The following is a 17,031-nucleotide window of genomic DNA, read 5'->3' as shown; positions in this document are numbered from 1 at the left end:
GTGCCTCCCATTCCTCGGGATCTTGCTGAGATGTTTCTTCACCTTGAGTGGAGTCAACCTGTGGTAAATTAAATTGATTACATGTGATGGTGAGGCACATACCTCTCTATAGAGGGCCTCACAGCTGACAATGCATATCAGAAAAAAAACAAGCCACGAGGTCAAAGGAACTGCCTGCAGAGCTCAGAGACAGGATTGTTAACAGTCACAGATCTGGGGAAGGCTACAAAAAATTGCAGCACTAAAGGTTCACAAGAGCACAGTGGCCAACATAATGCTCAAATGGCACAATCAGGACTCTTTCAAGAGCTGGCCAAACTGAGACAGAACGCGGCCAAGAACCTGATGGTCACTGTGACTGAGCTCCAGAGATCCCGTGTGGAGACGGGATAAAGTTTCTGGGGGACAACTATCACTGCAGCCCTTCACTGATCTGGGCTTCATGTCAGAGTTGCTAGATGGAAGCCCAGTCTCAGTGCAAAACACATGAAAGTCTGCTTGGCTCTCACATGGGTTATATAAATAAAGCTGGTAAGTATTTGGTGAGTTATCACACTCATAAAGGTAATATGATGAGTAAATGCACATCATATACTGTAATCTGTTTCAGGCCTTTAGTTCTTGGTTGTGTCGTAATTTGGGGTAATGATTTTGAGGTTCATTTTATGGCCAATCTGCACATTTAGACACATTTGATAGATAAATTAAAGGGTCTGACAGAAAGTTGGGGGTATATGCGTATCACAAGGGGTAAAGGGCTGGTTTGCCTGCCCCAGTGGCCGGTAGGCTGAGCAAATTCACCTGACACTGCTCAAAAATATCAGCATTTGGCGGGCAGCTGATGTCAATTTCCCACCGTGGTGTGGAGCATGCGCAAGCAGTCTTCTGGACAGAAGAAAGCTTTATTTCTAAATGCACCTCTTTTGCTCAGCAAGCCTTGTGATTACAATCAAGAGACCTGAACTAAGAGGTCTACCCTCCTCCACAAGGACAAAATAATGGCTTACAACTTAACCATGAAGTATACTCTTGACTATAGCATATCTAAAAGGGAGTATACTAGAAGTGAGTGTGGGCGTGTGTTTGCACTACGACACACACAGGGAGAGTGGTGACAGTAAACAGATTCTGCACATTCCTGTTTAAACCGTTTCTCTGCACCGCCTAATAAGGGCGCCTCAATGTGACACACCCCTGGATGTGTAATGATGCAACTTTGGGTTGGATCATCATAAAAACAAAAAGTTGCTGCTTTTTGCACAAAATATCACTTATTCTGATGATGAAAATTGAAGAAAAACTTGACGACCCAGGCTGAATCAGCAGAATTTAGGATCTATATTGAGTTTGTAATCACCTAGCAGGTCTCTTTCCACCCACATTAAAATGTTGGGTAAAGTCTGAGCAGAGCAGCGACGAGGCCAGGGCAGAAGAGACTCAAACCACACAAAGAGCCTCATTCACCCTGTCTCACACTGTTAGCACTTTCTTCTTCATGCTAACGCTTGTGACAGCAGCACAGTCTGTTTTGTTCTGCTCCTCCCTGCTCACATGGCTGTAACTCTCCCATCACTGACAGCAGGGAGGGAGGAGGGAGGAGGGAGGAGGGAGAAGGGTCTGTCTAACTGCAGTCATGTAGCCTGGTTTGGGTTTAAAATGGCAGCGTGACCAACTATGTGTGGAATCTCAACCATTCTGTGTCCTCCCTGCCAAGGAATAGAGAGCTGAGGGCTGTAGAGCCCATGCAGGCCTCAAATCCACACATTCATATTTGGTCACTAGGAGCAAGGTGCAGCCGTCTGGACTTAGACTGGTGGTTTTGCAAAGAATAGAAGATCCTCCACAGCAGCATGTGAAACCTGCTATTCAACCTGCTGCTTCAGGGACACCAGATGTTTACTTTATACAGTGAAGAAACCAAGCTCCATAATTACTTCAATATAGATTTTGAAACTAAAAACTGAATGAACGCACTTACATTCAATCCAAAACTCTGTCAAGTGAGCCTGAAAATGAAATGCACCACTTAGAATTACACTGCCTTCATGAGCTCACCTGATCCAGGGGTTAACAGCGGACCCTCCAGCTCCAAATCGTCCTCCTCCACCTCCTCCAGCTTTTTCTTCTTCTTCTTGGGATCACGCGGCTTACGCAGTAGGGAAAGCTCCTCTGGGTGGCGGATATCTGGGTGGAAAGAGGAAGAAAAGTTCATTTGATGCCATATAAACATAACCTGGCCTCACACGAGCCGCTCAGTCACAAAAAACAGAAAGCAATTTGTGCTGTTTCAACTACAGGCTTCAAATAAACCACATACCTTCTCACTAAGCACACAGACAATGTGTAAAACCTGTAATAAAAGCTTAAATGGTGCCAACATAAAATGAAAAAGGATGAGTAAGGGAAGTAAAAGAGCCAAAGAGATGGGCAAGAATTTCAGACAGCTGTGTGCATGAGGGATGGAAAATTCTAAATCCCTTTTCTCAGGGCCCCAACAAATCTTGCTTTAACTGTAATCCCTGACTGAGACAGGGCAGACAAGCTTCATCTCCCTCTTACTCTCCTTTCTCTGACTGCTCCTCTCATGCACACACGAAACTACAATTGAGCTTTCTTAAGACAAGCTTTCATATAACAGCCTTGACTTATAGACACAGAAAAATACAGTCTCGCTGCGTCCATCAGACAGTGAGGACACCACACAGAGCATAATGTCTAAAACAGACCTCCTCATCTCCTCCCCTCAGACGTGGAGGCCAGGGAGCCATCACTCAGCAGCAGTGGTGATGTTTTAAGATTAGCTCAGCATCAACTTCTAATGCAGAGCCAAGATTTGCCAGAGTTTGAGTAAAGATGAGAAAAGATAGATTTAGTCATTTTTGCTGTTGAAAGTTTAATTGTCTTATTTCCAGCGATATAAATCCCTCTTAACCTAAATATGACAGATCTGGAAGGTGATGCAGACTGATTGAAGAGGTTCCTCAGGGTGTTGAGGAGAGCACGAACTAGAGAGAGTGTCCTGGCCTGGTGAGAAAGCTTGTTTGGTTTGTGTAACTAAAGCAAAAGCATTCCAGGAGTTTTAAGAACTACCAGATGGGAGCTCTCTCTCTCTCTCTCTCTCTCTCTGCTTCCCTCCTCCTTCGTTTTCGCTCGGCTGCAGAGATGAAGCACGGTATCTGTGCCCTTATACAGCCATGTGATTTGCAGGCGTGCTGCCGAGCTTTAGTCCCATTGAGCCGTGCGAGGAGGCCAACACACACAGAGAAGGAAATCGTGTGTACGTGGACTGGACTGTGTCTGCTGGTGAGGCAGAGGCCTCTGCTTTACTATGGTGTAACTTCTAGTGCTCATTATGATTTTGTGTCAACAAAACTAAGAATCCTAGAAATATTCAACATTCCTAAAGCAAGAAATGCACCAAGTGTGCAAATCAGGGCCAGTATCAATACCGATGTGTGGCATGAAATATGTTTAATGTGTTAGTAGACCCTCCTTTTAAAATTCCACTGGCAGAGAACTTAAAAACAGCATATTGCTAATATTCCCCAAGGAAAGTGAGACTTCCACACTTGAACAATTGGAACCTCACCAGGAGACCGCCATGTTTTGGTCTGCACTGGTAGTGGGACATCATCTGGCCACAGTGCACTTTGGCCCGTATGGTTTTCTATGCAGTTTTGGCTGTTTCACACTGGCAGCCTATTTTGCTTTTTACAGCAGCTGCCCCTGTCTGCTACAGCACCCACTGTCAGCTCTCATACCAGGCACGAGAGCTGCATGTAGGCCATGTCCTCCTGCTGTCAAAGCCCTCATTCTGCATAAGTTTTACCTCAACAGATCTCCCAACAAGGGACTTGATTTGGGAGCTTTTCAAAATAAAAGTATTCTGTACAAATTAAGTGAGTTTCTCCAAAGAAATGCTAAAGCAGGCTTTAACTTTGAAAAGCAAAAACTGGAAGTGTATTCGTACTTTGTTGATCTTTCCTGTGACATATTATACTGGTGTGGAAACAGAAAGCTTCACCAATAGCACAAGTTCAGAGAAAAGCTTTATCAAACAGGAGCATTTCAGCTCATGGCCTTCATCTAGGTCGTCAACAAACAGGTTGCAAACATACACTACCAATGTGGATGTGCACATTGCTAAAAAAAAACAAACAAAAAAAGATTAATATGGAATTTTTGTAATTTTTCTGTCTATTTTGGCCAATAACCACTCACAGTGTGCAGAAAAAACAGGCAAGACTTTTATTCTCTTGGGGCAACTGTGGCTCTGTGGGTAGTCGGTCATCTCACAATACTCCATAGCTGCCTCTGCCATCAGTGAATGAATGTGTGAGTGAACAGGTATGTGTGACCTGTGGAATAAAAGCGCTTTGAGTAGTCAGATGACTAGAAAGCGCTTTACAAGCTCAAGTCCATTAACCCTTCTCTGTGCATAAGATGCGGGTATCACGCAGGCATTCTAAAGCTCTGATGTTCACATACAAGCAAACTGAAAAATCCATCCATGTCACAGTCTCATGCACCCAGTCTTAAACATCTGAAACGGCCGAAACTGCAAAGAGATAGTATGGTCACATGACGTCACACTACCAGTGCAGACCAAAACACGGCGGCCTCCTGGTGAGTTTGTCAGCTCACATTTTCTCAAAATGCAGATATCTATTCAGTGTTTTGTTCAAAATACATATAAGAGACACAAATATCTATATAATAGAGTGAACTTATCTGATCATATTGGGTTCCTTTTAAGATTTAACACTGTACAAATCAACAGATAAATTCTTCTGCCCAATAAAACCCTTTTCTCTAAATCAGCAGTTAGGTATGCTATCTTGCCAGCATTAAACCGACACAACAGATAACAATCAGCATCTAACATCCATACGTCACTGCTCATGTGTAACAATTACACTTTTTTGGGAGGGGTCAAGGAGTGGCTGATACCTCGCCCACCAAGTAAGGGTATGGATGTCCGTGGAAATGCAAACAATATCAGGGTATACTTTACTGGACCGTACCAAACTTTAATCAACCAACCTGGACCACTTGGTGGAAACACAGCACACATTAACCTGTTTCAGTCAGGCTAGTGTTGTTAAATGCTATTGATAAAATAAAAGTAGGGGTGAATGAAATTGGATTTTTGCACATATCAGATATGACGATAATTACAAATTACAAATTTATTTGAGCAGATTCCAATACTGCTGTTCAAATGTAGTTCAGGCCAAAACTACGAACTATTAGCTAAATTTAATAAATAACGATGATTAAAGTAGATCTCAGCTGACGTAGGTCTGTTGGTCCAACTTAAAACTCAACTAACTTATTTTCTTGTACAGCAGATATTTATAGCTGATATAGGCAGATTTTATAAATGAACAGCTGCAAATATAGGTAAAAGTTTTCATATCCGCTGATTCCAATAATTTACTTTCTACCTTTTTCCCTAAATGAAAGCAAAACTTGTGCTGACTAATTTATTTTTCATTCGTAGTCCTTTTCCTCAAACAGAAAAGTTAGAGTCATTAATCAGGTTTGGTATGAAAAAAATTGAGTTTGCTCCACTCTGGTGTGTCCCTATCTCATTCACACTTTGGCATGCCTTCTAAATGCTTATTACTGTAACTTTTGCTTCATAGCTTACTGAATCTGCTGCATGCTGCAATCTGTTTGCATGTTCCTCCCTGTGCATGCGTTGGTTCTCTCCGGGTACTCCAACTTCCTCCCAACACCAAGAACATGCTAGTTAGGTTAACTGGTGACTCTTAATTAGCTGTAGATGTGAGCGAGAGATTACCTGGTTGTCTCTGTGTGTCAGCCCCAAGATTAAATGGCGACCAGTCCAGGGCGTACTGGGCCTCTCGCCCAATGACAGCTGGGACAGGCCGCGAAAAGGATAAGCAGTGTAGCAAATGAATGGATGGATGAAACACACTGAATCCTTCATTGAGCAACACCTGATTTGTTTGATATTCGCACCAATAACAGATATGTCTCCAGAGTAGCCAAAAATGCTTGATTGAAAACTGTAAGGTCAACAATTCAATGCAGCATCATTTATAAGCCCCTTGCCCTCCCTTAAAAAAATCGATTTGTTTCACAAATATCAAGGTTCCCTCCCTGCTCTGAGAATGCCAGATTCCTTTAGTGTTCATCATTAATTTTTATCAGGAGCAAAGCTATCTAAAAAGGTCTAGTCCTGTTTAAAACAACCAAACTTGATTATGGTAGTAGTACAACTTCTTAATAAAGCGGTTTAATGCTAGTGTTCAGTGTTTTTTCCAAAGCTACTCCTCAAATGTGTCACCCCAATTTCATGCCACAACTGTTGATTTATCTGGCATAACATCTGAAATATAGAAATATAAGCACACTGAGGTGACTTTCTTTGCCTGCTGTCACTGGGACCAGCCAACGGATAAGCAAAACATAACGGATAGCTGGATGTAAATGCAAATGTTTTCCAGTTTCCATTTTTGCTACTTGTACTGCCCTGTGTCTGCTGATAAAATTTCAGGAATCCTGATGAAATAATGGCACAATAAACAGCGCAGATTGTGAGCTCAAAATGAGCAAAGTTAACTGACTGTATCTACGTGTAACTGTTGTGCTTACGTGCCTGGAAACTGAGGTGGTGAGAGTGATATTGGATATTGGGTGGGAGCTGCAAATAAATTGAAAGAAATGTGTTTTCAACACTCAAGTGAAGGGAGTAGAAAGTGTGGCTGATATGATGGTGATCCCAATTCTGCTGAAGTATGAGTGCCTCCAAAAACACAGATAAAACGTCCAAATCAGGCTTGAGGGGAAAATAGAGTCCAGCACTCCAGTCAGTTTCTGCTGACATAGTCATTTGAGTGTTGAATTGTATGTTTATAGTGAGAATTTAAGGATCCTGATCTGGTGGGAAAGCCTGCTCCTACGCTCACCACATACTTGTGGCTGCTGTCAGGAGAAGAGAAGGAGATGGACGCGTGAGTGATGGCTAGACTTGCTTACAAAAGCTTGGTTGACTTCCATTAGAAGAAATGACACCTCAGACAATACAGCTCCAAGCCCCCATCCTGCAGACTTGTGGCAGTAACTGGGCCCAGAGCCAGGGGGGAGAGAGGGTTGACTGAGAGCCAACTTGGCTTTGCAAGATCGACTCCTTGGAAGACATGATTCACTGCAATGAGTAAGGCCAAACGCAGAAGAATCACAAACACTGTCACAGTCTAATTTTACAGCGCTAAAGTTTACCGTACAAACGGTTTAAGACCCTACATGGACAAAAAAAAAAAAAAAATTAAAGAGACGAGTGATTTCATATTCTGTTATCTGAGGACTTCTCAGTGTCAGGCTGCATGATCAATACTCTGAAGTAATCAATCAAGTTTGGTTCCTGGAAAGACAAAATAAAAGCAGCCGTACAAAATGACTCAGATACAGTCTCGCTCAGTTTGGAAATGATGACTACAAATAAAAAAATAATGATGATAACCATGTTTAAAGAACTTATCCATGACGAGCTACTGGAATTAGAAAATCCAGCATTTATAGAGAGCTGAGCAAAGCTTTTAGAATGAAGTGTAATACAGAATGATGATTTTTTTAAATGATTTCATTTATTCAGGGAAAAGCCCTAATGTGAAACAGTCATTGCCCCCAAACCTCATAACTAGTTGCATCTTTGGAGGAAAAAACTGCAAACAAGCATTTGCAATAATGTGCAATGAGTTTTTCAAGTCACTGAGGAGAACTTTTCACCCACTCTTCTCTGCAGAATTGTTTAAATTCAGCCACGTTGGAGGGTCCAGACTTTGACTAAGCCACTCCAAAACCTTCATTCTATTCTGTAGTCCATTCAGAGGTGGACTTCCTGGTGTGTTTGGGATCACTGTCCTGCTGCATGTGTGCTCTTGAGCTTGAGGTCCCGATGGCCGTACATTCTCCTTCAGAATTTTCTGGTAGAGAGCAGAATTCATGAATCTAGTGGTCAAGGTCCTGAAGCTGCAAAGCAGTCCCAGACCCTCACACGACCAGCCTCATGTTTGACTGCTGCTATGATGTTCGGTAATGTGAAGAGGTATGCATAAGATGGACATGACACCGGTCATTCACATAAAGGAGGCTTTAAGGATGTTGTCATCAAATGTCATTCTGTCAATTATGTCACCCTTAATGCAAAGCTGCCATTGTTTGAACCCTATTGCTGCTTTGCACAGTAAGGTAAGGCTGTAGTCAGCTGTCTCAACCTTGCATAAAGACTGGGAACAATAGGGAAAAGTGGGGTAAGGTCCAGTTTTTACTTATGTGGCTCTCAAGGAAAGAAAAACGCTTCAGGGCAACCAGACAGAATGCAAGATATAATGAAAATTTCCCTTTTGATTTGCGTTTTCAAAGGGTTAGCAGTGTTTGTAGAAGTGGGTATGCTCTTAATCTATTGATTAAAGGTGACATAATTGACTAAATGACACTTAATGTCAAAATTTATAAATGTTCATAAAGGCACATCTGATACAGGCCTCGTGAGCAGTGGTTTTGGCCTTGGAACTCTCCCATGGATGCCATTTTTGCAAGTACTCCTTCTTAATGTAGAATAATGAACACTGACCTTAACTGAGTAAAGTAAGGCCTACAGTTCTTCAGTTTGTTGTTCTGGGTTCTCTTGGGACCTCCTGGATGAGTCATTGATATGCTCTTGGAGTCATTTGGTAGGCCGCCACTCCTGGGAAGGTTTTACCATGTACCAAGTTTTCCCCATTTGTGGAAAATGGCTCTCACCATGGTTAGAAATGTCTTTGTAACCCTTTCCCGACTGATAGATCTCATTGACTTTGTTTCCAATCTGCTCTGCCGTAATGTGATGGAGATCTTTAGCCTAATTCACTCTGTTAGACAGGTTCTATTAAAGGGATTTCTGGATCTGACAGGTCTGGCAGTAATCAGGCCTGGGTGTGGATAGTGAAACTGGACTCAAAAAATGTTAATGGTAGTTTATTCATGATTAAACAAGGTGGGGTATTACTTTTTCACATAGGACCGAGCAGGTTTGGGCAGCTTTTTACCTTTAATAAGTGAAATTATGGCTTAAAAACTACATTCTGTATTTACTCACGTTATCTTTGTCTAATATTAAAATTAGTTTGATGATCTGAAACATTCAAGAGTGTGAAATATGCAAAAGAAAAAAAGACATCAGGAAGGGGAAATACTTTAATAGCACTGTGATACATGGCATGCAAATAGAGCATTTCTGGTGTTTTTTGTCTGATTTTTGTTTTTATCCACCAGACTGGAGGCTTTACGTGTTCTTAAAAGCCACTCAAAAGGATAAAAATGCACATTTATATAAAGGTCTAAGACTGGGTCAAACTGCACTGCTGTGTTATGACAACAAGGCAGACACACTCGAACAGACCACCGGTTGATGGGCGGTGAATCTGCTGAACTAAAACCATGAAACATCAGTCCCACACAAATCTAAAAAAGCTCCTTGGTGCCTTAAAACCATCACTGTCCTCATTAAAATCATCCTCCTTTGCTTATCCTGTAGTTCTTCCATTTCGGTCTGCTCGTCTGTCTCTTTAGTCGTTTATTTGACTCATTTTAACCATATCAGACCACTGCTGACAAATGCAACCACTTAAAACAAATGCTTGTCTCTGGTGTTTTTCCAGAAAACATTTGTTTGTCAGTTTTCCCACACATGCTATCAAAACAATGCTTACTGAATAAAAAAGCCCCAGAGTGCTTAAGTGGAGCAGCCTGACTCTTGTTACTGTGAAGCAGAAGCTGCTGAGAGAGGCAGTCTAATTTCTGTACCACCTCAGCCTTCGGGTCCACAGTCATGTGTTAGTCAGTTTAAAGAGTACATTTTGTCCGCTGGCTCATGGTTAAACAGTCTACTGTCAGAGGGAGGAGGAGGAGGTGTGTGTTTAATGTGTTGGAAGTAAATCCAGATTGTCTAGACGGGACGAGCTCATGTTTGACTGGCACTCTTCACCGAGCAAATTAACCTTTAAGCAAGGCTGAGGAGTCATAGCAATTCACTATTAATCTTACACAAACTCAACCTTTCACATTTCTTTGAGTATTTACGGGCTGGAGTTATTTATTGATAAATAAATCTGTATAGTGCTGTCATCAGACATAATTTAAATACTTTATTTAGCAGTTTATCTACCAAAAATACCTCACACAAATGAGTAACTTTGGAAATATTAGAAGAACTAGCCTTTACTTGGTTGTTTGTATTTCCCTTTTTCACATTTATCTGCTTCCTAGACATGATTTCATCTATTTTTCTTGAACTCTTACACAGAAACTTCTGCCTGTTAACACTCCTGACTCCTCCATCAGCTGTGCATTTAGGCATGATGCACAGCTGATGGAGGAGACAGGAGTGTTTACAGGCTGAAGTTTAGGGGGAATAAGAAGAGATGTAATCATTTCCAAAATTCAAAGCATGACTTTCATTAAATCGCCGTTTCAAATGAGATTTTTTTTTATCCAGCTTTTTCACATTTATCTCCTTGCCATGTCCTGCTGACAAGCTGAATTGCAGGAAACTGCATCAGACAGCTTGATTGGAGCTGTAACAGATCGGTTCAGACTGCTGGGACTGTCACCAGTGACGTTTTAAAATTGTTTTGTCGCATTGTGAAACTTCAGTCTGAGCTGGGCTTAAAATGAACCAGATTCGACTTCCTGTTTGGTTACAGACAAGCTTTAATTTTGAAAGAAAATAAGGAACTTTGGGTAGATAGAAAATTATGGCATGGCCTTAACCAGGAAAAAAAGAACTTGCTGTGGATTGCAAGGAAAATAAGGGGACAGTAAAGAGGTAAAAGTTTGATAACAGATAGGGATGACTTTTGACTCTGTGAGTTTTTTTTTGAGTGAAATGGGACAATAAAGCACATAGGTGGACTTATTTTACATCACTATGGCCTCAGGATGACGCCGCAGTTGTTTAAATTTGATGCACTTATGGTGGACATTAACCACATCATGATAAATGCATTTATGCTCAATATCACATATTACATTGTACTGCATCTGTGTGTGACTTTCTCTGTAAATGTTGTGTTGCCATGAGAAGCAGTCACAGCTTTGTTACATAAAGTGTTAAAATGTTTTTGATTTATACATTTTATAAGGACTGATTCTATACGGGAAAGGCTGAAATGACATGTATTCATTAAAATTAGAGCTAATGCATGTAAATAAACATGTTAAACACTCCTCATTTTACAGGCTGATGCCATACCTTACAGCACATCACATTTACAAAACGTACGCTTAAGAAATATACAGATGTACAAAGAGCATGGCATGCTCTGCAAGCGTCATTAAGAAGCAGAGAGTGAGGTCTTGTCCACACTGAGACAAAAACAATCTGTTTTGAAGACGTGTTCTGTGAACATGGCACTGCTTCAAAAAACGTCCGCGTAAGCAAGAAACCATTCAAAACCGCTGAAAGTATATATGCCCGGCATTTAAGTGGCACTGTAATGCTGCCACAGAAATACATGAAAAACAGAGAAGATTAAGGAACGAGCACACCCTAAACTTTTTCTTGGCCCAAACTTTCCCCTGTCTGCACGCTGCAATGGATCTAAGAAGATGTGGCGTAACATGTAGCAGAAGTCACAAACACACTCATAAAATCTGCCATTGTTGTTGTTGGCTGAGCTCATGCATGCAGGTTAAGGGGGCTATGACGAAATTGGTTCAGAAAATATGTGTGGTTAACAAACAGTTAGCATATGCAGATTTGATCACCCTGGGACCCGGTTTAAAAAAAATAGTGTTTTCGGGCCCCCAAAACTCCTGTTCCTTGTGGATGAAATGCTGATATGATAAAATACATTTATGGATACTCCTGAACTCAGCTCAGTGTGGACGGCCCCTTAGATCGTAAATGAATAAAAATCACTGTAACCTCTTGTTTGCATGTGCAAACAACCTTTGTGATTTAGTATCTCTGCCAAGGAGGTTATGTGATCGGCAGGGTTTGTTCGTTTTTTTAGTTAGTTTGTTAGTTTGTTAGCAACATAACTCAAAAAGTTGTGGATGGATTTTGATGAAATTTTCAGGAAATGTCAGAAATAGCATAAGGAAGAACTGATTAGACTTTGGGAGTGATCCAGATCACTGACTGGGTCAAGGAATTTTTTTAAGGATTCTGTACTATTGGGAGATAGGGCTAATGGCGGATGTCTACGCTCTGCGAGTGCTTTTCTAGTTACTATTTTGGTGAAGAAGGTTTGACCTGAAGAAAGGTCTGTACAACTTTGGAAATAACCTCAACCACAAAATAAATAACTGCCCCTGAAACATATTCAGAATAAAACCATTGTTGGAAAATGCAGGTAGTCTTGTAATTAAAAAAAAAAAAAAGGGTTGTGCTTTTACATTAAAGTGCATTCTAGAAGTTCACCGTACCTTACAATCTCACTAGTGATGTATTTACAGACAGGATTCAGAGTTTGAAGACAGCGAGTCTACATCGAGATACAGTGCTTTTTATGGTGTCGCTGATGACGAATCAACTGAAAGTCCTGTTCATACGCTTCGTTCATCACAGGACATAAGGACGGCAAGTGGCATGGTATTTGTTTGTTTGCTTTATCTTATTTTTATGACCTTGGGTTGTTAATTAAAACATGATCAATTGCATTGTATATCTCATGAATTATCCATCTATTCCCATTCATTAATACATAAACACATGACAGCATATCAGTTCCCCAGACATTTTAGAATTGAAACTTGAGTTGAGAGTATTCTCAGAATTGTTTATGGAGTTCAAAAATGTTATCTAACAACTAAAAATGGAAAATCCCTAATCTCTCTGCTTCACTATCGGGTAAACAGCACAGTACAGGAAGTAGGATGTGCCAAATGAAATCAGAGGTCAGAAAAGAAATTCAACTCATTTCTTGTATTACAGTACGTCAAGTCCTCTGTGTTCTCAGCCCAGCTGGACTGTGTCTGTGTCAGGATACAGCTGCCATGGCCATGGGAGAGATACAGTGGTGATAATTCATTTTAAACTTTAACTTTGAATGTTGTGCTGATTTTGTGAGAATTAAGAGTCTGAATGCAGGCAAAGGAAAACTTGAGGCAGAAATAAACTGCATGCTAATATAGGACGTGAAAGACATAACCTTATAGCAGTTAGTATAGTTTTTAAATGTGTGATAAGAAAAATAAACTACAGAGAGGGTGGGGTTAAAAATACTTGAGAAGAGAGCTGAATCGGGGGCTTGTTTGGGGACAGGAAATTACTTCTGTGAAATCAATTGACCGGGCACTCCAGAGCATAATATCCTCCAAATAAATTTGCATTAGAAAAAAGAAGCAGAGCCATTAGCAGGCAGGAAATAAAAAATCTCCATTGACTTTTACCATCAATCTTCAGTATCTCCGTCCCTCCCTTTCTGCTGTCCAGATCTCAAGCCAGTTGGCTCTCTCTCTCTCTCTCACTGGCCCCTCTGATTTCTATGCTGAGCGAGTCGGCAGAAAATATTCACAGGAAATTGTAAAACCTGCCCTGATGATAAAAAAATTAAATGCTTCCAGGCCAGATCAGCTGTAAGTCCGACAAGTCAGCAGCCATATCCCATAGTCGCTGCAGTGAAACCTTTCAGCTGTCTGTGTCCCATAAAAAGTTCTGCATGCAATAACGCACTGTGAAACAAAAACAACAATAGATCAAGTCACGCCAAGGGGCCAGTTAGAGCTACCGTGCTACATCTTGCAGTACCCTTGCACATGCAATGTCAGCCAAAAGCAATTTGTCCTGAATTTGAGCGAAGAGAAAATAGATTTAGTACAGAGGCAGGAGACACATTCCTTACAAGGCCTGGCTGAGAAAAAAGGTCCACAGGCCTGCCTCTCCTTTCAAAAACAGTCTCTTAACATATTAACATTCAATACAACATGCTATTTGTTCTTTTTGTTTCATTAAATTGTTCCAAACAGTGGCCTTCGGCAGAAAAGGTCCAACGAGAACACATAGTGCTTCCTGCAGAAGCCAATAAAAACAGGAGCTGCTGGTGGACTCCTGATACTGCTGTCTGAGTTCATTTCAGCAGGGTTGTCTTGATTCTACATTCAGAAGTCCTAGGTGCCTTTTCTTGGGTTATTTTTTTATTCAATTACAAAAGAACTGCAAGCAAACTCTCTTACTTTCTTTGGCTCACCACAGTTGTAGTTTTTAAAACTTGAAAGCTTTTCTGAAACACATCCACACATTAAACACGTGGTATCAAATTCAATCAACAGACAACCTTACAGTCTGTGACAAAGACAACAGGTGCGCTACGAGACTGTCTGATGGACTAACACTGGTCAGGGTCTTGCAAACTCTACTGGAGACAGTGACTGAGAGAAAGGGCAAAGGGCAAGGTCTGATGCGAGGAAAAGTGGGCGTTAGCAGGTCAGAAGTCACAGGAGGTTCAGTTTTTGACCTCTACATCTATGACAGCACAGGGTGGTGCCGGTGATGGAAGATATTGATAGTGTGTCTGAGTCGCAGCATGGGGAGAGTTAAATTTGGAGTATCAGACATGGCAGAGGGGAAATAAGGTAGTAGGAGAGTCTAAGATCTGTACATGGTGATAATTTTTTTTCTTTGGTGTGGGTTTGCATTTTAAGTCTGAGCTGGATTGATAATCTCTGTTTGCTAAACATTCCTATGAGACTGATGGAGCCCAGGTTTAAGGACATGACTCCAGCGCTAACGTCGTACAACAACTAAGGAGACGTGACTTCGGCTGCAGAGCTCAGAGTATGTTTGATAAACACAATTTACAGGGTTCAAAACAAAGTGAGAGGAAGGACATGATTACCAAGTTTGATGCAGAGGACATTGAAAATAGTCTTACGCTAACTTCCTGTCAGAGTCAGCGGTAGGCCTAGGTGAAAAAAATAATCCATTGACTGAGATTGATCTTTAAATATAGGCCTTCTACTTTTTCTGTTGACCCCTACCTCAGACTTACATCACCCGTATGAAACTTTAGACTTGACCTGCATTCGCCCCTCAAAGCCCTTGGACTCAAAGTCAAGGTTTGATCGAGTCGAGGTTTCTGCAGCATCTTTTTGACAAACACCCTGCCTCTCCTCTCCTATCTGACAATCAGAAGGTGTTTTCACGTTTTATTTATGCCACAGCTTCACAACAAAACTTTGAGACATTCAAACTGATACAAGAATGGCTCTTTTACGCTTCTGTTTCTACTTAGGGAGACATCCCCCCTTAACACCTCTGTGACATTCACAGTGAAGGCAAAATGTCACAGAGGCGTTAAAATCACCCCCCTAAATAGCACTGTGAATAGGGGTACCTTCTCCCACAATGCAATGCAGTTATGAAGATGTCAGTGACAGCCTGAATTGAGAACTTCTGGTAATTTTTTTGTAGGTACCTTCAGTTGGGCTTCCTCATAACTCTTCACCAACCAGTAACACCTAATCTCACATCTGCTTTCAGCCTGTTTTCCACAAGTTTAAAAAGCTGCATTCTTTCTTCTGAATAAGTCAATTCTTCCACTTACTGAAAGTTTTGCAGATGTCTGACACAGCCTTGAAGACGCGGTCTGAGAAGTTGACCTTGACCTTCATGTGCTTCATGTTGGGCAGCTGTAGACGCAGGAGCTTGTGCTGTGGTGTGAAAAGCAGCCTGGCGTCGGCCTGGATGCCATACTTGTCCAACGTCCAGTGGGTTTTCAACAGCCATGTCTTCTTCTTCTCCCACCATAGAGCATGGTCCGACCAGTCCTTCTTTACATCTACAGAAAAAAGGACAAGATTACAGTTAGTTTTAGATACACATGCATAGATGCAAAACAGAAAACAGCAGGTTTAGATGGCATTCTTTGATGGCAGGGTTTGCAAAAAGAACTACAGGCTAAGTTTGTCTCAGTCTCACTGTATTGACCTGGGCTCACCTAAAACGTCCCTCCAGGGTAGAGGGTCATATTAGGGGTGAAAGGGGTTTGCATGGGGGCGGTGAAGTCAAAGTGAGGAGGGAGGAGACGGCTGAGTGTGTGAAAGACATGGCTGTTTGTGTGACACTGCAGGGATATCAGGTTCATACCTCCCTCTTTGTTCACAAGTCATTCTGTGATCCCTCTAAAGCACGCACAAGCCACCAAAAACCCCACCTGGCTCCCAGGCTTTCACTCGGCAGGGGCTCAGCACAATGGGGACCAACAGGTCTTATGGTGTTTGTGTCTGACTTCAAGGGGAAGGTGAAAACCGCAGGGATTTAAGAGAACTCAAAGCAGCTGTTGTTGCAAATCACCTTACTTTGGTTTATATGCAAGCAGCATGAGGATGGTGCGGAAGCTGCTAATCATTTTAAAATGTCATGGTGGAAGAGGCAACATTTTGGACACTCAAAGACCAATAGAATGCCCCCCTAAAAGATCGCCACCGAGCTCAAGGACTCATTTACAGTCCCTGTGTCCCTGTTCTGTACATATGTTGCTTTATGTTCATCACCATGTGTTGCGTGTTTTAGCCTATTATACTTTAAGATGTCCCTCCTAAGCAGTGATGTCATTACTCCGGCATTAGTCCAGGAAGGCACTTCCCAAAGCGGTGTCTCATTTCCTCCACCCACACACCCCATCATCGCTTCTCCAGCCTATCCTCTGTCTCACTCCGTCTGCCTCTCTCTCTCTCCTGTCCTCTCAGAGTCACTGAGTCCAGACACAGCAAAAGTCTGCTAAGTCATCCTGGAATCAAATGAAGCACATTTAATCTGATCTGATTCAGAGTATATACAGTTGTGTCTGCAAAAAGGTCTAGATAAAGAAAAGAGGGTTGTCGTGTCAGGCAGCATCATGACTCAAGCATTAATAAGCCAGAACGCTGTCATGCATCTTTATAAAACTTCAGTTTTATTATGTAAACAAGGTTTTCACTTTAAAGACCCACTACCACAAAGGTTCAGTTTAGCTAAATGTTAGCCATCAGCAATGGCAATTATTAACTCAAAAGGTTAGTTAACATATCAGCAGA

The 17,031-nt window shown here is 41.6% G+C and overlaps 1 protein-coding gene across 2 annotated transcripts in view; it reads right to left on the bottom strand.

The window, feature by feature from the left end:
- The window catches only part of fermt2 (FERM domain containing kindlin 2), a 64,374-nt gene that overhangs the window by 25,029 nt on the left and 22,314 nt on the right, over nucleotides 1-17,031 (bottom strand). For both annotated transcript variants that reach the window (XM_041812452.1, XM_041812453.1), the window contains exons 3-4: nucleotides 15,561-15,794; nucleotides 2,056-2,184 (exon numbers count right to left, since the gene is read on the bottom strand). In XM_041812452.1, the coding sequence (XP_041668386.1) occupies nucleotides 2,056-2,184; nucleotides 15,561-15,794 (363 nt within the window). The remainder of the gene's footprint in view (nucleotides 1-2,055; nucleotides 2,185-15,560; nucleotides 15,795-17,031) is intronic.

Source organism: Cheilinus undulatus, linkage group 18, assembly GCF_018320785.1.
Source record: "Cheilinus undulatus linkage group 18, ASM1832078v1, whole genome shotgun sequence".
In the NCBI taxonomy this organism is placed as follows: Eukaryota; Metazoa; Chordata; class Actinopteri; order Labriformes; family Labridae; genus Cheilinus; species Cheilinus undulatus.
This window is presented reverse-complemented; position numbering and strand designations above follow the sequence as displayed.